At 38.0% G+C, this 21,446-nt stretch overlaps 1 protein-coding gene and 1 pseudogene across 1 annotated transcript in view; one reads left to right on the top strand and one right to left on the bottom strand.

Annotated features, from left to right (window-relative positions):
• Nucleotides 1-828: 828 nt before the first annotated feature.
• Nucleotides 829-21,446, bottom strand: part of HAT1 (histone acetyltransferase 1) — a 57,958-nt gene continuing 37,340 nt past the window's right edge. Inside the window, exons 9-11 of the mRNA XM_030323709.1 lie at nucleotides 16,096-16,247; nucleotides 12,978-13,094; nucleotides 829-1,280 (exon numbers count right to left, since the gene is read on the bottom strand). Coding sequence (XP_030179569.1) covers nucleotides 1,113-1,280; nucleotides 12,978-13,094; nucleotides 16,096-16,247 — 437 coding nt within the window. The 3' untranslated portion in view covers nucleotides 829-1,112. The remainder of the gene's footprint in view (nucleotides 1,281-12,977; nucleotides 13,095-16,095; nucleotides 16,248-21,446) is intronic.
• On the top strand, nucleotides 17,729-20,303 carry LOC115521501 (annotated as a pseudogene).

The raw sequence follows: 21,446 nt of genomic DNA, 5'->3' as shown, positions 1-21,446 counted from the left end.
CTCTTACATTTGACAGGCTTTCCTAATGGAAAGCTGATCTAAGGACAAGATAGTACTTGTCCAAGTTGGGATTTTGCCTTAAGCACTGAACAAATCAGATTTTAAAGGTAAAGTTCAATTTACATCCCATTTGTTATGTTATGCAATATTTCACTTACTAGCACACGTTATAAACACCAAGCTTTTACTTTTAATGATTCTATATCAAGCAATTTACTTGTACTCTAATAAAAAAATAAAGACTATAGTAATTTACTTTGGTTTTTTTTCCCCGTTGGACTTTAACATCTTCATAACCTTATAACAAATCACAACAGATACACACCTCATTTTCACAGAAGATATATTTCAATATATGGTGTGTAAACTGATTTCTATAAACTGATTTCTTATTATTTTACATTTTTATAAAGCATTTATGCTTTTAAGAAATTTTATTTATGTTTATGCTAACTTCTAAATTATCTTCAATTAGTATGTGATGCCAAGGTTTTAGGCTGTATCTAGTTTCTTTTCTCTCTTTTACCCAACCTACTCCCAGGAAGCAGTTAACAGAGGAGGAACAAAACAAATCTTACTAGGAATGTTTCCTATTTGGAGAAATCACTGAGGAAAAACAAGATTACTAGGAAGGCCTTCAATGTGTTTTAAAGGTGCCAGATGTAAAATCTTAGAAGCAAAATATGGGAGGAATGATAATAAAAGCCAAAAAGCGATCTGTGACAACATGAATAGACCTAGAGGGTATCATATGATGTGAAAACCTCAAGTTTTTTTAACAAGACTGAAAAATTTACCCTAAGTATTTAAGAATCATATCATCACACATTAGCATATCACAACTATGCATTTATTATACTGTTAAGAAGGGAAGCAATTGCAGTGGTATTTCAGAAGCTATATATTTTTTAAAATGTAATATTCGCTCATAGACTCTAAACAGTATTTTAAAATATACAATCTCTCCGAAAGAAAATATTCAACTAAAGATAAGATAGATAACTTTTAATGTAAGTAAATGTTACAAGATTTTAAGATTAAAGTCATCATCAGATTTTCCACAACACAATGTACAGAAATTTGCAAACTTCCTGTACACAGCAGAATAACCTTTACTCTTGAGCGAGGCGTTCAATTACACGTCGGTAATCTTCCACAAGTTCCTGAAAGCTTTCTTCCAGCTGTTCATGTTGCATGCTTATTTCTATTTGGTTCATCTGGTTTGTCAGTTCTTCTGGTCGGAGACATTTTCTCATTTTAGCAAGATCTCTCTGCTTTTTCTAAGCAACAAATACAATTATTGGTTAGACTAAGAAAGAAGATATAGTTCTTTATATTCTTAGAATTTTAAGTCTCTACTGTTAGAAATAATAGTACGAGGGGCGCCTGGGTGGCGCAGTCGGTTAAGCGTCCGACTTCAGCCAGGTCACGATCTCGCGGTCCGGGAGTTCGAGCCCCGCGTCAGGCTCTGGGCTGATGGCTCGGAGCCTGGAGCCTGTTTCTGATTCTGTGTCTCCCTCTCTCTCTGCCCCTCCCCCGTTCATGCTCTGTCTCTCTCTGTCCCAAAAATAAATAAACGTGGAAAAAAAATTTAAAAAAAAAAAAGAAAAAAAGAAAAAAAGAAATAATAGTACGAATATGCCAATTTGTCCCATATAGTTTTTTTGTTAAGAAAATCATAATGTTATAGTAAATATTAATCCTCTTTTACTATATTTAAAAATACATATAATGTTAGCCCTGAATTATGAACCTTCTAAATGGAGTTAACTAGAAGACTTGGAATTTGTGTCAACTGATGGTAAATATACATGTCACTAATAGCCCCCTCTCCAGAGCATAATAAAGAACTGGCCAGTATAGATGCTCAAATATTTCTTTAATAAATAAATACATTAACTGAAAAAAGACAACTGAGATTAAGTGCTATTATTCTTCATTTCACTATTCAATCATTCATTACATTAATTTAAATTCCAAAGTGCCTTTTTCCTGCCACTAAATTAATTTCTAAGTTTCCTTACAATGTATTTATGGCCCAATATTATTTTAACCAAAACTGTTTGAGTTTCAGAAAGATAAACCAAAAACTGTCATATTTTAAGAAGACACTATTAACTAGCACTTATTGAATCTCTACTATCCAAACATACATTATCTTATTAAACCCTCCCCATTTTACTGAGAAGAAACCCATCATGATGAGCCAGTCGGGAGCCAGTAACAACTTTAAGCCAGATGCTGTGTCTGAACAGTACTGTGTTAATAATGCTGAGGATGGGACTGGAGGACTAAGTTAACAGCTACTGCAAAAATTTAAGTGACATGATGAAAGCCTCTCACTTGAGAGGCCAAGTCAATAGGAACAGAGATGGAGGGGAAAGGGCATATTTGGGAAGAAAATATTGGGTGATGTGGGGGATTAAGAATGACTCTAAGGGGCCCCTAGGTCACTCAGTCGGTTAAGTGTCCTACTCTTGATCTTGGCTCAGGTCATGATCTCAGGGCTCGCAAGATCAAGCGCCGCATTGGGCTCTGCGATGACAGTGCAGAGCCTGCTTGGGATTCTCTCCCTCCCTCTCTCTCTCTCTCTCTGCCTTGCCTGTCTGCTGCTTGCTCTCATGCTTTATCAAAATAAATAAATAAAAACTAAAAAAAATATGACTCCAAGACTCCTGGATAGGTGGCAACACTGCAATACATGAAACTTTCATACATTTTGGGTAAACTATTCTAGATTAATACATTAATCCCCTTTTACTAGAGTACATAATAAAGAGCTAACTTTATGTACATAAAGATCAGGGGTGCCTGGGTGGCTCAGTCAAACTTGATTTCGGCTCAGGTCATGATCTACAGTTGGTGGGTTTGAGCCCTGTGTTGGGCTCCATGCTGACAGTGTGGAGTCCGCTTGGGATTCTCTCTCCCTCTCTCTTTCTCTGCTCTTTCCTCACTCGTGCTTTCTCTCTCTTGAAATAAACTTTTTTAAAAAATCAGAAATCAAATGTATTAACTCATGTAATTCTAACAACTCCGTAAGATAATTTTCTACAATTCACAGATGAAGAAAAACAAGATATAGGAGTTGAATAACTTGATACAGAGGTAGTAGGAGAAACCAGAATGCAAAGCCTAACAATCTGGTTGGACAATTAAAAAAAAAAAAAATACCAACAGCCCTGGGGCACCTGGGTGGCTCAGCTGGTTAAGCATTGGACTCTATATTTTTTTAAACATTTATTTTGAGAGAGAGAGTGTGCACACATGCACATGTGCAAGCACGGGAGGAACAGAGAGAGAATCCCAAGCAGGCTCCCAGCTGCCAGTGCAGAGCCAGAGAATATTGGAGTCTTGATGCCAGCTCAGATCATGATTCCAGGATTGTGGGATCAAGCCCTGCAAAGGGCTCTGTGCTGAGCGTGGAGCCTGCTTAAGAGTCTCTCTCTCTGTCTCTCTCTCTCTCTCTCTCTCTGTCTCTCCTACCCTCCCTCTGCCCCTCTCCCCTGCTCAAGAGAACTCTCTAAAAAAAATAATAATAAAAATTAAAAAATTTAAAAAACCTAAATACTAATAAATGTCCTTTAAAGAGAACCCTAATATTTTTGGAATACTAGGCAAATGTGTCATGATTACTACTTAAAAAGCTCAAACTACAGCTAAATTTATAACCACACATTTTATTTATTTATTTGTTTCTTTGTTTAAAGTAAGCTCTACACCCAGCATGGGGCTTCAACTTTCATGACCCTGAGATCAAAAGTCACATGCTCTACCAACTGAGCCAGCCAGGTGCCCCTATAAACACGTTTTTAATTAAAAAAATTTTTTTTAACATTTATTTTTGAGACAGTGAGACAGGGCATGAGTGGGGTAGGGGCGGGGTGGGGGTGGGGGGAGATACAGAATCAGAAGCAGGCTCCAGGCTCTGAGCTATCAGCACAGAGCCCAACGTAGGGCTCCAACTCACATACAACAAGATCATGACCTGAGCCTAAGTCAGCTGCCCAACCGACTGAGCCACCCAGGCACCCCTAAACACGTTTTTATTTTTATTTATTTTTTAATTTTTTTTTAACATTTATTCATTTTTGAAAGAGAGAGACAGAGTGTGAATGGGGAAAGGGCAGAGAGAGAGGGAGACACAGAATTCGAAGCAGGCTCTAGGCTCCAAGCTGTCAGCACAGAGCCTGATGCAGGGTTTTGAACTCACGGACCACAAGATCATGACCCAAGTTGAAGTCAGCCGCTCAACCGACTGAGCCACCCAGGTGCCCCTAAACACATGTTTTTAAAGCAAGGTAACAACAATAAAGTTTGTAGATAAGCCTTTCTGACACTACAAAAACAGGTTGATACTGGGTCTAAATTGGTGGGGCTTTAGTAAATAAGGTTGTTGCTACTATAATCTGAAATAAAAAAAGTTAACTTCATTAGCGTAAGATGCCCCCTTTAAAGTAGTGCTTCTCAAACTTTAATGTGCACACAAACCACCTGGGGACCTTGATAAAAATGCAGGTTCTGACTCAGCAGATGTGGGATGGGGCAAGATTCTGCATTCCTAACAAGTTCCTAAGTGACGTCAATGTTACTGATCTACCGACCACACTCTGAATATTCTAGAGAACTGATGAAAATTCAAATATATTGTTCCTAAGACCCATGAGGACAGTGTATTTTTTACTCCCTCAATCATATTGGATAAGAAATGCTTTGTTTCTGCTGTAAAAGTTATTCACTATACTATATAAGAATATTTAACTTAAGAAAGCAGTTCAGGAACTAAAGGGTAATTCACCAGCAAGTTAGTGTGGTGTGTGATAGGAATAGAAGCTATTTTTCTAAATTGCTAACCAGTTATAATGTTTATTTATTTCATAATTGATGCCCACTGCTTGAAGATACCTCTAATCATATTAGATTCTTATATATAATAGAACCATCATATTAAATTCTTAAATATTTCTAGACTATCAATTTTTGTTCTAAATAACCTATAAAATGAATCATGTGCCAGTAATTTAATTAATTTATTTATTTATCCATGCCCAGCAGAGCCTGACAGGGGCTCAATCCCAGGACCCTGAGATCATGACCTGCACCAAAATCAAGAGTTGGACACTCAAAGGACTGAGCCACCCAGGTGCCCTAACATACTGTTTTAAATTATTATGCTGTTTTAAAATCTGAGAGCTTATATCTCCAATTTATCTCCCCCCTCCTCACCACGTTCAATTTCTTCATTGTCTATTTCTTTTAAATGGATGTCAGAATTAATCTCTATTGTAATTTTTATTGGCACGATGGAAATCTATGAATTTAAGAGCTCTAAAATACGTAGGAATAAAAAAATGCCTATAAATAGCTTCATGGAAAAAACTATATATGAACATGAACATGTAAGGTATGGCTCAATTTAAAAAATAACTACATTGAGGTATTTATTATCCTTTAATATTCCTTACACTATATATTCCACTCTATGTGTATTATAAGTTAATCTTTCAAAGAATGGGTAAAAAAGGGGGGGCCTGGGTAGCTCAGTCAGTTAAGCGTCCGACTTTGGCTCAGGTCATGATCTTACGGTTTGTGAATTCTAAGCCCTGCATCGGGCTCTCTGCTGTAGTGTGGAGCCCGCTTTGGATCCTCTGTCCTCCCACCTCTCTGCCCCTCCACCACTTGCATTCCCTCTCTCTCTCTCTCTCAAAAATAAATAAACATTCAAAGAATGGGTAAAGAAATAAAAATCCCAAATTGATTTACAGAACATGTCTATCCAGCAAAGTGACACACATTGGGAGAACAAATGAAAGGTAGAACTTAAGACTGGAATAGATGTTCTATAAGCTTCAGAATAATTTTTTCCCTCTAAAAACAAAAAATTCCTTCATAGATTAGGGCAGTTCATAATTTATTATTTTATTTAGTCATTTACTTTTTAAAAAAATTTTTTTTTATTTTTTTTTATTTTTTTTTATTTTTGGGACAGAGAGAGACAGAGCATGAACAGGGGAGGGGCAGAGAGAGGGAGACACAGAATCAGAAACAGGCTCCAGGCTCTGAGCCATCAGCCCAGAGCCCGACGCGGGGCTCGAACTCACGGACCGCGAGATCGTGACCTGGCTGAAGTCGGACGCTTAACCGACTGCGCCACCCAGGCGCCCCTACTTTTTAAAAATTTTTTAAACATTTATTTTTTGAGAGACAGAGAGTGAGCAGGGGAGGGGCAGAGAGAGAGGGAGTCACAGATTCCAAAGCAGGCTCCAGACTCTGAGCCATCAGCACAGAGTCTGACACGGGGCTTGAATTTACAAACCGCGAGATCATGACCTGAGCTGAAGTCAGATGCTTAACCAACTGAGCCACCCAGCTGTTCCCCATTTATTTTTGAGGGATAGTGCGTGAGTGAGTGAGGGGCAGAGGGAGTAGGAGAGAGAGAAGGAGAGAGAGTGTGGAGGCCAAGTGGGGCTCAAGCTCACCTGATGTAGGGCGCAAACTCACGAACAATGAGATCATGACCTGAGACGAAATTGGATACTTAACCAACTGAGCCACCCAGGTGCCCTGGCAGTTCATAACTTTTAATTAATCAAGATAAATTGAAGATAGCATTATTTTAAATTTATTTATGTTAACATTTGGCTTGAATATGAATTTATTTCCAGAAAATAATCCTTTCTTCTTGTCTAGTTTTCACAGGTTCCAAGAGGGGTTACAAGTATAATCTCAAAAATGCCACCACATCTAAGGGCTCCTTAATTTCCACTGGCTGAACTAGTCAGGCACTTATGCGAAGTACAGAGAGAAGGTTCTTTTGTAAGAATTTTAAAATAATAATGGTGTAGAGGCACATTAATTCCAAAGACTTGCCAAAAGACATCTTTTAAAACATGCACCACTGTACTGCATTTCTTTCTGTTCAGTTCCTAACTATGGAGGTATTTCCATTTTATGCAAGGGAAGCCTAACATCCAAGTGTTAATAAGTTGTCGACAATCACACAATTTCTAAAAGATAGAACAAAACTTCAAAATTGAGTTTCTAGATTCTAAATACAATGACATAACAATGATTCGAAATTTTATATTTGCAAACCAACTAAGAATTAAAATACTCCTATGAAACCATATAAAAAAGCTTTAATGCTAAAACCAAGCAGGTACACCAATTTTTCTTTTGTTAGCCAAATTGTTCAAATGTATCTTTTCTTCAACACCTGAAAATTATTTCTGTACTAGGGATGGGAGTTTCTTTTTATGCTTAAAAAAAAAAAAATGATTCTAGTTAATATAGGTTATTTCCCCTCTTCTGGCATTGATGTGAATGAATTATCAGTGTTTAAAACTTTTAAAGTAAGGCACAAGTACTTCTAATAGCTATCCAAATAATTTTTTAGGGGGAGAGTGTGTTTAGACTGATAGGTAAACTTGAGGGGTGCCTGGGTGACTCAGTTGGTTAAGTATCTGACCAGCTCAGGTCATGATCTCACAGTTCGTGGGTTTGAGCCCTGGGTCGGACTCTATGCTAACAGCTCAGAGCCTGGAGCCTGCCAAGGATTCTGTGTCTCCCTCTCTCTGCCCCTCCCCCACTCATGCTCTGTCTCAAAAAGAAATAAAACATTAAAAAAAAAATTAGACTGATAGGTAAACTTGATTCCTCAAATAAAGGCAGCACAGAATTGGTGTACTTTGCTAACAATCAATAAATTACTTCATATCTCAGTAATAATTTAGTGACAATCAAAATTATAATCTTTTCATAAAACTTGAAAGTAAACATAAATTTTACACTCCAAACTTTCCCCATTGGGCATAGATTTAAAGATAAAAAAAAAAACAAAGAAAAACTCTAAACCATATTATTAAGCAACTTTACTTTATTCTTAAATATAATTTGACATTTAAGAATGCTGTAATAACAGCAAAGTACATAGTATCACACTGCAATCAGAAGCTGAAGAAAATCATCTACACACAATCAACAAAAAAATAACAGCACTTCTTCTATGCCTATAGGACATTTAACTCATTTCTAGGCTTTCTTAAAGTTTGTGGTAGGTTTCTTACCCCAAACATTGGGACTATCAACCTAAAGGAGGGGAGGGGGACCCTCAAGCTTTCTTGGTTTTCTCAGTGGGACAGAATACTGGATAACTGAACTGATTAAAGTGTACATTACTATAAATATGGTTTAAGCAAGTATCTGAAGAATTTGTAATCTGTGTGAGCTTTAGTGCAAGGATGGTGGTACTCTCATCTCAGTGGTGTTGAGAACCTAAAGAGTTTTAATAACGCTTTCGGTTGTCTTTCAGATAGATGACTTGTTTGACAGATGAGGATACTTAATATAAAAAATCATTACCATTCTTTAAGGGTGAAAAACACTTGCTTTTATAAAGTACAGAAATTCCTATTTGGCATGAGTTGGTGACTATTTACACTTAGAATCCATCATCTCTCATGTGCTACATCTGCCTATGTAAAACATCAAATAATTATGAGACACATAATTCAATAAATTATTTTACTTTACTAAAATAGTTTTAATACAGACATACCTCATTTTGTGCTTCGCAGATATTCTTTTTATAAAGTGAAGGTTTGTGGCAACCCTGCATCAAGCAAGTCTACTGGCACCATTTCTTTAACAGTATTTGTTCATTTCATGTCTCTGTGTCTCATTTTGGTAATTCTTACAATATGTCAAACTTTTACATTATTATTGTTTTGGGGCTCCACAAACTGAGCCATATAAGATGGTAAACTTAACGTTGTATTTTTTTTTTTTAATGTTTATTTATTTTGAGAGAGAGTGTGTGAAAGGGGGAAGGGCAGAGGAGAAAGGGAGACAGAGGATACAAAGCGGGCTCTGTGCTGACAGCAAAGAGCCCGATGCGGGGTCTGAACCCATGAACCGTGAGATCATGACCTGAGCCAAAGTCAGATACCCAACTGTCATCCAGGAGGCCCATGTTGTGTATGTTCTGAGTGTACCACTGACCAGGTATATCCCCTTGGGCCTTTCTATTCCTTGAGACACAACAATATTGAAATTAGGCCAATAGTGAAATGAACCCTACAGTGGTCTCCAAGTGTTCAAGTGAAAGGAAGAACTGCACATCTCTCACTTTAAACCAAAGCTAGAAATGATTAAGCTTAGTAAGAAGGCATATTGAAAGCTGAGATAAGCCAAAAAGTAAGTCTCTTGTGCCAAAGAGACAAAGTTGTGAACACAAAGTTCTCGAAGGAAATTGCAAGTGCCACTCCAGTGAACACACATATGAAAAGAAACCAAAACAGCATTCTTGCGGATATGGAGAAAGATATAGTGGTCTCAATAGAAGATTAAACAAGCCACAACATTCCCTTAAGCCAAAACCTAATCCAAAACAAGGCCCTAACTTTCCTCAATTCTCTGAAGCCAGAGAGGTGAGGAAGCTGCTGAAGAAAAACTGGAGGGGCACCTGCGTGGCTCAGTCGGTTAAACATCCGGCTTCGGCTTAGGTCATGATCTCATGATTTGTGAGTTCGAGCCCAGTGTCGCGCTCTGTGCTGACAGCTCAGAGTCTGGAGCCTGCTTCGGATTCTGTGTCTCCCTCTCTCTCTGCCCCTCCCCAGCTCACGCTCTGTCTCTCTCACAAAAATAAATAAACATTAAAAACAAAAAACCAAAAAAACCAGAAGCTAGCCAAGGTTGGTTCATGAGGTTTAAGGAAAGAAGTCATCTCCATAATATAAAAGTGCAAGGTTGAAGCAGCAAGTGCTGATGTAGAGGCTGTGCAAGTCACCCAGAAGATCTAGCCAAGATAATTAATGAAAGTGGCTATACTAAACAACAGATTTTCAATATAGACAAAATAGCCTTTTTTTTTTAAGTCTATGTATTTATTTATTTATTTACTTACTTACTTACTTATTTAATCTCTACACCCAATATGGGGCTCGAACCCACAACCTAGAGGTCAAGCGTCACATTCCCTTCTGACTTAGCCAGCCAGGAGTCCCAAAACAGCCTTCTATTGAAAGAGGAGGAGATGCTTGGCTTCAAAGCTCCAAAGGATAGGTTAAGTCCCCTGTTAGGGGCTAATGCAGCTGGTGACTAAGTTGAAATCAATGCTCAAGGATCATTCCAAATATCCTAGGGCCCTTAAGAATTATGCTAATTTTACTCTGCCTATGCTAGATCTACGGGAACAACAAAGCCTAGATGACAGCACATCAGTTTGCAACACAATTTACAGAGTATTTTAAGCCCACTGTTGAGACCTACTGCTCAGAAAAAAGGATTCCTTTTACAATTTATCACTGCTCACTGACAATGCACCTGGTTACCCAAGAGCTCTGTGGAGATGTACAGCGAGATTAATGTTGTTTTCATGTCTACTAACACAATATCCATTCTATAGCCCATGAACTCAGGAGTAATTTTGATCTTCAAGTCTTATTATTTAAGAAACACCTTTCATAGGCTATTGCTGCAATAGATAATGACTTCTCTGATAGATCTAGGCAAAGTAAACTGAAAACCTTTGGAAAGGACTCACCATTCTACGTGCCGTTAAGAACACTTGTGATTCATGGTAAAAGGCAAAATATCAACCTTAACAGGACTGTGGAAGAAGCTGATTCCACCCCACATGGATTAACTTTGAGGGATTTAAGACTTCAGTGAAGAAATAGCAAGAGAACCAGAATTAGAAGTGAGTCTGAAAATGTGACTGAATTGCTGCAATTCTCATGATAAAACTCGAACAGACGAGGAGTTGCTTCTTATGGATGAGCAAAGCAAGTAGTTTCTTGAAATGGAAACTACTCCTGATAAAGATGCTGTGAAGATTATTGAAATGACAACAAAGAATTTAGAATATTAGTTGATAAAGCAGTAGCAAAGTTTGAGAGTACTGACTCCCAATTTTGAAAAAATTTCTACTGTAGGTAATAAAATGGTATCAAATAGCATCACACGCTGTAGAGAAAGAATCAACTGATGTGACAAACTTCAGTTGTCTTACTTTAAGAAACTGCTACAACCAACCCCAGCCTTCAGCAACCAGCACCCTGATCACAGACAGCAGCCATTAATATCAAGGTAAGACACTCTACCAGCAAAAAGATAATGACTCACTGAAAGCTCAGATAATGGTTAGCATGTTTAGCAATAAAATGTTTTTAAATTAAGGTATGTACAGTTTTAAAAAAACATAATGCTATTGTACACTTAGCAAAATACAGTATAATGTAAACATAACTTTTTTATGCACTGGAAAACCATAAAATTCACTTGATTGCTTTATTGCAATATTCACTTTATTGCAGCTGTTTGGAACTGAACCTGCAGTATCTCTGAGGTGTCCCTATACTCTGATGTTGCCATAATGACATCTACTTATACTGTTCTATATGCCCAAATTTCCCATAAATTTTCCAGTGGCACCTCATTTGGTTAAGCGTCCAACTTTGGCTCAGGTCATAATCTCACAGTTCTCAGGTTTGAGCCCTACATTGGGCTCTCTGCTGTCAGTGAGAAGCCTACTTCAGATCCTCTGCCCACCTCCCCACCCCTCTCCCACTTGCGTGCCCACTCTCTTTCTCTCTCAAAAATAAACACTTAAATTTTTTTTTTCTAGTTGACAAACTAATGTTACTTTAAAACCCAAAACCTTTGGAAAGCACCATCTTTACCAATTGTCTGATGTTTCTGAATTGATAAACATCAAAGAATAAAATGCAACTTTGAACAATTTTGGGGAAGAGAGAACAGTGCAATGTATTACAACCTAATTTATAGGCAGACAGTAGTCCATAAGACAGAAAACTTTTGGATTTATCATTTATGTTCTCAGCTCCTGTATTGTATAGGCCTACAGGTATGATGTATACAACTGTAGCAACCACATGTCAGATATTATTTATAGAACAAATTAAGAAATATCCTCCCCAATCAGCTTACTGCACAGCTGCAGCTATCATAGCAAATCCCCATTCACAGAGGCTGGCATGGACAATATCTACCATAATAATGGCTACATGATGATCAGGACAAACCTGATCTAGGAGGGGAAATTTCTGAGTTAGAGGAAAATATGGGATATGAAAAATATGGGGTGGGGGTAGGGAACAAGAAGAAAGAATATTAAAAAAAAAAAGAAGTAAACAATATTATATTGCAGTTTCAGCTATGGTAAAGTATAGATGTTAAAAATGACAACCAAGGGCATATTTAGGAAGAAGGCAGCAAAGGCAAACATAATATATATGACAACTAGGAAACTAGAGACTCAGAAAAAACTAATAAAATAATTTATTAAGGAAAAGTCTGGGCATTCACATTTTTAAAAGAGGGCAAACAAATGAAATAAAAAGTAACCATGAATAAACTATTCTTAGAATTAGTTTTTAAGTGAATGAAAAGAGATTTATAGCTTACACTGGAAAATTATGACAGCAAGACTTCTTACAACTAATTGGAAGAATGTATTCACTTTTGTAAAAGTATAATTTAGGAAAATGATTTGAACTCTCCCATACAATGGCAATTGCTACACTTTCTTCTTTTATTATTTATTTATTTATTTTTAAGTAAACTCTACCTGCAACGTGGGGCTCAAACTCACAACCCCAAGATCAAGTTGCATGCTCTACCAAATGAGCCAGCCAGGTGCCTCTCTTCTCCACTTTTATTTTTATTTATTTATTTTTTTAATTTTATTTTTTTTTTTAACGTTTATTTATTTTTGAGACAGAGAGAGACAGAGCATGAACGGGGGAGGGTCACAGAGAGAGGGAGACACAGAATCTGAAACAGGCTCCAGGCTCTGAGCAGTTAGCACAGAGCCCGACGCGGGGCTCGAACTCACATGCCGCGAGATCGTGACCTGAGCCGAAGTCCGACGCCTAACCGACTGAGCCACCCAGGCGCCCCTCTTCTCCACTTTTAAACAATGACAAGAATACAATCTTTAAGACTCTACAAAGTCCTACCTTATATGGGCTAATTAGTCTTCTTTTAATGTCCAGTCTATAGCTTCTGTACTGTTCAGCATCACTCATGTCAGTTACCAGTAGTCGAAGAATTTCATAAACTCGTCTAGCATGTTGCTTAATGAAACAAAATAAAAAAACATGAACACTTTCAAATCACAAAATAGTGACACTTTTCCAAAAGAACACAGGATATACTGAATATCTCCTATGGGCCAGAAATTGTGCTAGGTACCAGACGAAAAACAATAAAAGATAGTTTCTGTCTTCAAGGAGGCAGCAGCCTAATGAATAACACAAATGACTGAGGAGTGGTTAATTTAATGATGGAAATGTGTATAGGGTATTATGGTAGTGTAGCCTGGGAATGGGATAAACGCTAGAAACAAAACCTGGGGAAACAAAACCTGAGCTGAATCTTTTTTTTCTTTTTTTTAATGTTTATTTATTTTTGAGAGAGAGAGAGGGAGAGAGAGAGAGAGAGAGAGGGAATGAGTGGGGGAGGGGCAGAAAGGGGGGAGACACAAAATCTGAAGCAGGCTCCAGGCTCTGAGCTGTCAGCACAGCCAAAGTTGAATGCTTATCTGACTGAGCCACCCAGGAGCCCCAAAACCTGAGCTAAATCTTCAAGGGAAGGGACCATGCCATTCTAGAAAGAAGGGAGGGCTCTGTGTGTATACAAGTGCACACATGCAACACACATGCAGGACTGAAGCAGCCTGACGTTGCTGGAGCACAAAATGAAAAGCAGTGAGTAGAAGTAAAGTGAGGATACAGCAGAAGTGTGTTTACATAGAGGCTTACACACTGTGTTTTTATCACTGGGCTTTTACACACTGGCTTTTATCTAGCAGGTGACAGATTTTAAATGGCATGAACAAAGTGCACAAATATGAGTTTTAAGAAAAGTATTCTCTCAGCTACATAGAAATGGTAGCAAAAAGGGTAGGAAGACCAATTAGGAAGCTGAGCTATTAAATCAGGCAAAAATGATGAAGGCATGAACTAAGACAGCACAAGTAAGAATACTACAGGAACAAAGATTCTAGAAGAAGAGGAAAGACTGGGTGTGGAGAAGCATGTGGGATGATAGAGTTTTCACAGCCTAGGAGAGAGTCAGGAGGCAGCAGAACATATAAACCTAAAGAAAATTCTAGTTTAAAAGAGTGAGGATTTAAGCAATATCAGTACACAGGCAAGAGTTAAAACCGTGATTGGTTAGGAAAGCATAAACAGTGAAGAGGGAGATGTCAGAACCCTGTACTACAGTGACAATTAAAGGGCAGGGAGAAGACAAAAACAAAGAAATATTAGGAAAATCAAGCTTTCGATACCAAAAGTAGTTTTGGTATCACTGAAGCCAAAAGAGTAGCCCATAGTTTTTCTGTTTGTGTTGTTTCACATATATTTATTGAAGACGGGAGGGGTCAAGTATAGGTAGATTGGGAAGATGATGTCTGAATATTCCGGAAGGGACACCTGAGCTGAGCTTGAAAAATGAGTAATATCTGGCAAGGCAAAGATGGAGGAACAAGAAAAGGGGGTATCAAGGGCAAAGGGAAGAGTTAAACAGACTTCAAAAGAAGAAAGATGTAGCACAGTTGGGAAATAGCAAGAGGTTTAATAATGCCACAGCTTGCAGGAAAGTGGTAGGAAAATGAGTCTACCAAGGTTGGCAGGGTCCACATTATGACTGGCTCTATGTGCCATACTAAGTTTTAAATTCTTTTTCTTAAAGGAAAAAAGGTGTTTGTATTCTCTTTTAAAAGCTGAGCTATTGATGGGGCGCCTGGGTGGTGCAGTCGGTTAAGCGTCTGACTTCAGCCAGGTCACGATCTCGCGGTCCGTGAGTTCGAGCCCCGCGTCAGGCTCTGGGCTGATGGCTCGGAGCCTGGAGCCTGTTTCCGATTCTGTGTCTCCCTCTCTCTCTGCCCCTCCCCCGTTCATGCTCTGTCTCTCTCTGTCCCAAAAATAAATAAAAAACGTTGAAAAAAAAATTAAAAAAAAAAGCTGAGCTACTGAATAAATTCTCTAAAGGTTTAATACAGTCTGGACATACCAAATATTTCTAAAATATTTATTTATCTTAAAACTAGGAAGCCACTAAAGTGTTTTAAGGTAGGAGAAAATGGAAAGTTTCAGTTCAAATTAAGCTGTTGAAGATCAGTGATCAGGAACCTTTTTATATACAGGTTGGAGTTCAGAAGGAAAATCTACATTGGAGAGTTAGATGAGATCTCCCAAGTCAACAATATCACATACTAGTCCTTACTGGAATACTCTTCATCTCACATACCTTCATAATCCAAATCCTACCCATTCTTCAAAGCTTAGATCAGATGCATCTCCCTCCCATGAAAAACTCTGACTCCCCTGCATACATAAATATAAGAAACTAAACTCCCTCTTCTGAACTCCCAGATGATTTCTTCTGTACCTACTTTAGGATATTTACTACTTTAAAATTCAAATATACAGATGTATATAAAGTAAAAGTTAAGTGTTTTACTCCAGCCCTTCCCCCCACCGATACCGTCTCCAAAGGTATTAACTATTTTATCATTTGAAATATTTTCTTAAGGGGCGCCTGGGTGGCGCAGTCGGTTAAGCGTCCGACTTCAGCCAGGTCACGATCTCGCGGTCCGTGAGTTCGAGCCCCGCGTCAGGCTCTGGGCTGATGGCTCAGAGCCTGGAGCCTGTTTCTGATTCTGTGTCTCCCTCTCTCTCTGCCCCTCCCCCGTTCATGCTCTGTCTCTCTCTGTCCCAAAAATAAATAAACGTTGAAAAAAAAATTAAAAAAAAAAAAAAAAGAAAGAAATATTTTCTTAAAAAGCAAAAGTAAGATCATACTATCCATTCTTTTCTGCTTGTTACACTTAATAAGCCATAAAATCAACTATCTTCCCATTCTATTCATGAGGAAATTAAATTGCCCTAAGTCACAGAACAAGTGCTATACCCAGATCTGAACCAGGCAATCTGGCTTCAGAGCCTATACTCTCAACCACTGCTACTTCCCACACATGTATTCTTGATACATTTGCAACGTTTAAGTTGTACTTAAAAAAGAAAGAAAACTTCCAAACTGAAATGTCTTCCTTCTACAGAATAAAAATACCTTATTTATTTTGAACTTCTGTTGTGCCTCTATTGCCATCTCTTCATTGAATCCTTGCATCAACTTTTCCCGGGAAAAACAGGGCAAATCTTGACAGAGCTTCACAAGCACAAAGTCTCTTAATTTCACGTAACTTTTGGATGGATCTTCCGCTAAAGAAAAGGCAGAATAATATTTCTCTTATCCAACATAATTCCTTCATCATTTGAGATCTCAATATACATGTTAGGCTAGAAAAAGGAAATATTATTAAAAGAATTTTACAAGACAAAAGTTATAATGAGAAAGGATTATTCCTTATTAATCAAACAATGGCACTATTATCTTTGCTAATAAAAATTACATAGTATTTGTGAAATTAGAGCTACTCCTTTCAGATGTAGACTTTTTCATGGGTGCTATCCTATGCATCTTAGTTTTTTTATTAAAAAAAATTTTTTTAGGGGCGCCTGGGTGGCGCAGTCGGTTAAGCGTCCGACTTCAGTCAGGTCACGATCTTGCGGTCCGTGAGTTCGAGCCCCGCGTCGGGCTCTGGGCTGATGGCTCAGAGCCTGGAGCCTGTTTCCAATTCTGTGTCTCCCTCTCTCTCTGCCCCTCCCCCGTTCATGCTCTGTCTCTCTCTGTCCAAAAAATAAATAAATGTTAAAAAAACAAAAAAATTTTTTTTTAATGTTTATTAATTTTTGAGAGAGAGAGAGAGAGAGAGAAAGAGAGAGAGAGACAGACAGACTGCGAACGGGTGAGGGGCAGAGAGAGAGAGGGAGACACAGAATCCCAAGCAGACTCCAGGCTCTGAGCTGACAGCACAGAACCCAATGCGGGGCTCGAACCCATGAACCAAGTGTTGAGATAATGATCTGAGTCGAAGTCAGACACTTAACTGACTGAGCCACCCAGGCGCCCCAATTTTATTTTCAATTAAAGTAGCTGTATAAACAAGAGATTCAAGTTTGGATAATCAATTCCAAAAGCAAGTATTCAGTGATATCTAAAGCTTCTAAAGCTCAATTTATAACTCCCCTACCCTAAACCAATAACCTTTACAGTCTGCCATACTTCTTTCCCCTAATTTAAAAAAAAATTCTTGCTTCCACAAAAGCAAATATATATATATTTTTTAAGAATAAAATGACAATATGATTTTGATCCTTTCTTCACTGCATCTGAATAGCATAGATCTTCCTTTGTTTGTCTCTTACCTACATTAGACTAAGTAGTTGACAAGGAAAATAGCAAAACATGATGGGTAGAAAGAAGACTACACAAAGAAAATCAGTTTGAGTCCCAGTTCTGTCATTCATAGATACAGGACCATGGGCAAGTCACCTCACTTCTCTGAGCTCTTGTTTTCTGATCAGTAAATGGCTTGAAACAAAGAATACTAAATTCTGAGCTAGTTCATGGATCATAAGACTTAATATTGTTACAGTAACAATACTCTACAAATCATTCAAAGCGATCCCTATCAAAATCCCAGCTAGCCTTTTTAGTTGCAGAAATTAAGTTTATCCTAAAATTCATACAGTTATGGAAGGAACCCAGACTAGCCCAAACGATCATGAAAAAGAACAAATGTTAGAAGACTCACACTTCCTGATTTCAAAAATTACTACAAAGCTACAGTGATCAAGACATGTACTGGCGTAAGAACAGATCAATGGAACTGGATTGAGAGTTAAAAATAAACCTCTACATTTATGATCAATTTTTTTTTTTTTTTTTTTTTTTTTGTCAACTGACTTTTGAGAAGTGTTCCCAAACCAATCTGTGAGGGAAAGAATGATCTTTTAACAAATGGTACTTGGACAACGGGATCTCCACAAGCCAAAGAATGAAGATGGACCCCTTTCCTCACACCATACACAAAAATAAATCAAAATCAACCATATACCTAAATGTAAGAGGCAAAAACCAGTTTAGAGGATGCCTGGGTGGTGCCTGGGTGGCTGGGTGTCACTATTTTGTGATTTGAAAGTGTTCATGTTTTTTTCTTTTGTTTCATTAAAACTAGCTAGGGAGAGAGGCACCACAGCAATAATTACATTAAATGTAGATACATTAAACATTCCAATAACGAAGCAGAGATTGTCAGACTGGATAAAAAAAGATCCAACGATATGCTATCTACAACAGAAACATTTTGGATTCGAAAGCTGAAAGTCAAAGGATGAGTTTAAGCATTACTAAAATAAAAAACAATTGGGAAAAAACAGTTTAAGGCAAAAAAAAAAAAAAAAACGAGAAAAAAGGGCACATTTTATAATGACAAATTAATTCATGAAGATGTTAACAATTATAAACACATAGACAACAACAGAGGTCCAAAATACATAAAATAAAAGCTGACAGAATTAAGGAAGAAATAGATAATTCAATAAAAATAGTTGGAAATTTCAATACTACCCAATAACGGACAGAACAACTAGACAGAAAATCAGCAAATATAGAGAAGGTGTGAAGAACTCTATCAACTAACTTGACCTATCTGGTAGTTAGGTATCATTTCACCCAACAACAGCAGAATACGCATTCCTTTCAAGCACACATGGAACATTCTCCAGCAAGACCACATGTTGGGCAAAAAATTAGTAAACAATGGCCCATGGACCAAATCTCACCATGCTTACAGAGAACATACATGGCTTGCAAAACATAAGGTATTTATTGCTTCACATTTTAAAGAAAGAGTTTAGGGACCCTAAGGTAAAGTATAAATTAAAATTCAATAAATGAAAAAGAACTGAAGTTACAAAGTATGTTCTCTAACAACAATAGAATTAGATATCAACAACAGAAGGAAATTTGGGAATCTACGATATTTAGAAATTAAACATACTTCTGAATAACCCATGGACCAAAATGCTATTGGAAGAGATTTTGAACTGGGCGCCTGGCTGGCTCTGTAGGTAAACCATGCGACTCTTGATCTCAGGGTTATGAGTTCAAGCCCCACAATGGGTATAGAGTTTACTTAAAATAAAAAAAAGAAAAAGATGGGGCGCCTGGGGGGCTCAGTTTGGCTGAGGTCATGATCTTGTGGTTCACAAGTTTGAGCCCCACGTTGGGTTCTGTGCTGACAGCTGAGAGCCTGGAACCTGCTTCAGATTTTGTCTCCCTCTCTCTCTGCCCCTCCCATCCTCATGCTGCCTCTCTTTCTCAAAAAATTAAAAAAAAAAAAAAATTAAACAAACAGGTATTTTGAACTGAATAAAAGCATAACTTATGAAAATACATGTTGTATATAAATATGAAAGTATTTATATATTTAAACTTCTGCATTAGAAAAGACATCAAATCAAATAAAAAACCTAAGTTTCAGTCTTCATTAGAGTAAGAGCAAATTGAACCCAAATAAGAAGAAAATAATAAAAGTTAATGTGGAAATCAAGTAAGTAGAAAACAGAAATAGAAATTTCTATGAAAACACAAGGGATCCTATATAACTGAAACAATTTTGAAAAAGAACATGACTAGAGAAATTTCACTTTCTGATTTCAAAACTCAATATAAAGGCTGAGGTACTGCTGTTGCTGGAGCCATGATACTTAAGAGAGAAAGGGAGGCCACAAAGGCCTAGCCAGCAGTACATGAGCCCCAAGGAGAATGATGCACATCTTTAGGCTGGAAAGCAAAAGGCCAGGGAAGAGGAGAAGCAAGATAAGAAGGTGATGAGGCTGCAGGTGATTCCAAAAAGAAGAAGAAATCTCTAGCCTCAGAAGAGAGTAAGGATGATGAAGATGACCACCAGCAAAGGTGTGGAAGGGCTCATCAACATCAAGAACCACAACTGGGTGGCACAGATAATTAGAAAGGTCACACAAGTGTATCTGGACAAGCCCAAGGAGCTTTCAAGGAAAGAAAAAGAAGACAGGGAGAAAGCAAAAAAGCATCACATTAAAATGCATTTATTGGGAAGACAGACTAGGCCAAGGCTGACCTCACCTGGCCGGAGATCAATCAGAAAGAGCAGAAAGGAGTGCAGCAGGTCACCAGGAAGAAAGAAGAGGCAAGAAAAGCAAAAGAGGATGCAACTTTATCAGGAAAACAAATGCAATCCCTTACCCTAATAAGTAAGCAAGGCCTGTTGGAGGAAATACCAGGCAACTGGGCCCTTTTGCCAGGACATCTGCTATGTCTTGCCCACTCTATGCCCTGGCACCACTGAAGCAGCCCCTCAGAAGTAGGAGTCTCCCTATGGCCTGGGTCCTCCTCTTCATCATCTTAACACATAAATAATTGGGGGGAAAGGCGAGCTGGGGGGCTGGCTGGAGAGGGAACAGCTGCTATCCTTGAGACAAAAAGATGAGGACTGTGTTTCCTATGTAACCATTAGAGTGGTTCTAAGAATTTAAACCTCTGTTGGGGGGTAGAAGGAATGTATAGGAAACGGGTTAAGAAGTTTTCATTTGTCAGGTAGATTGCACCTTATGGGGCGGTTGTGCTGGGGTCAGCTACTAATAAACTTGCAACACCAGCCCCAGACTGTGTTGACTGGGGGCTCACTCACAGAGGCTATACTCCAGGTCCTTAAAGGTCATGGTTGTCCCCAGCCAGTCCCCTCTAATTGAGGCTTCCTCTCTCTGCCCTTCCCTACCCCATTCCTAGCTACCTGGGCAGGGCCAGTATCAATTTTTAACACTACTCATTGATCATTTCAAGAAACTTCTGCAGCACCCAGGAAAACCACACTCCACAAACTCAATGTACATATTTGGTGGATTAAATTTCACATAATAAAAAAAAAAACAAACTCAACATAAAGCTATAGTAAACTAATCAAGATAGTATAATACTGGCATAAGGACATACATTGACTTTCAGAATCTAGAAATAACTCTTCCCATTTATGATCAACTGATTTTCAACATAGGTACCGAGGCAATTCAATGGAGGAAAAAAAACCAGTCTTTTTAACAAATGGCACTGCATCAACTGGATAGCCATATGTAAAAGGATGAATTTAGAAACTTATATAATATACAAAAATTAACTCAAAATGGATCACAGACCTCATTTAAGAGACTGGGAACAGGGACTGACTGCAAATGGACATGTGGGGTCTTTTAACTGTGACAGAAATATTCTAAAACAGGACTGTGGTGATGGCTGTAAAACTAGGCAGATACACTAAAACTCACTGAACTGTATGCCTAAAATGGGTGAATTTTATGGTATGCAAATCATACCTCAATAAAATTGCTTTAATTAAACCTCTACTAAATGACATACTCTCAAGCAAGCATCTCTTTAAAAAATTTCAGTACTAACAGATGAGGTTCAAACTTATTTAATGTCAATTTTTTCAAGTCTACCTCTTCTAACCTGTTTAGAAAAACACTGTTTTTGCTAAT

The sequence above is a fragment of the Lynx canadensis genome, chromosome C1 (assembly GCF_007474595.2).
Source record: "Lynx canadensis isolate LIC74 chromosome C1, mLynCan4.pri.v2, whole genome shotgun sequence".
Taxonomy (NCBI): domain Eukaryota; kingdom Metazoa; phylum Chordata; class Mammalia; order Carnivora; family Felidae; genus Lynx; species Lynx canadensis.
This window is presented reverse-complemented; position numbering and strand designations above follow the sequence as displayed.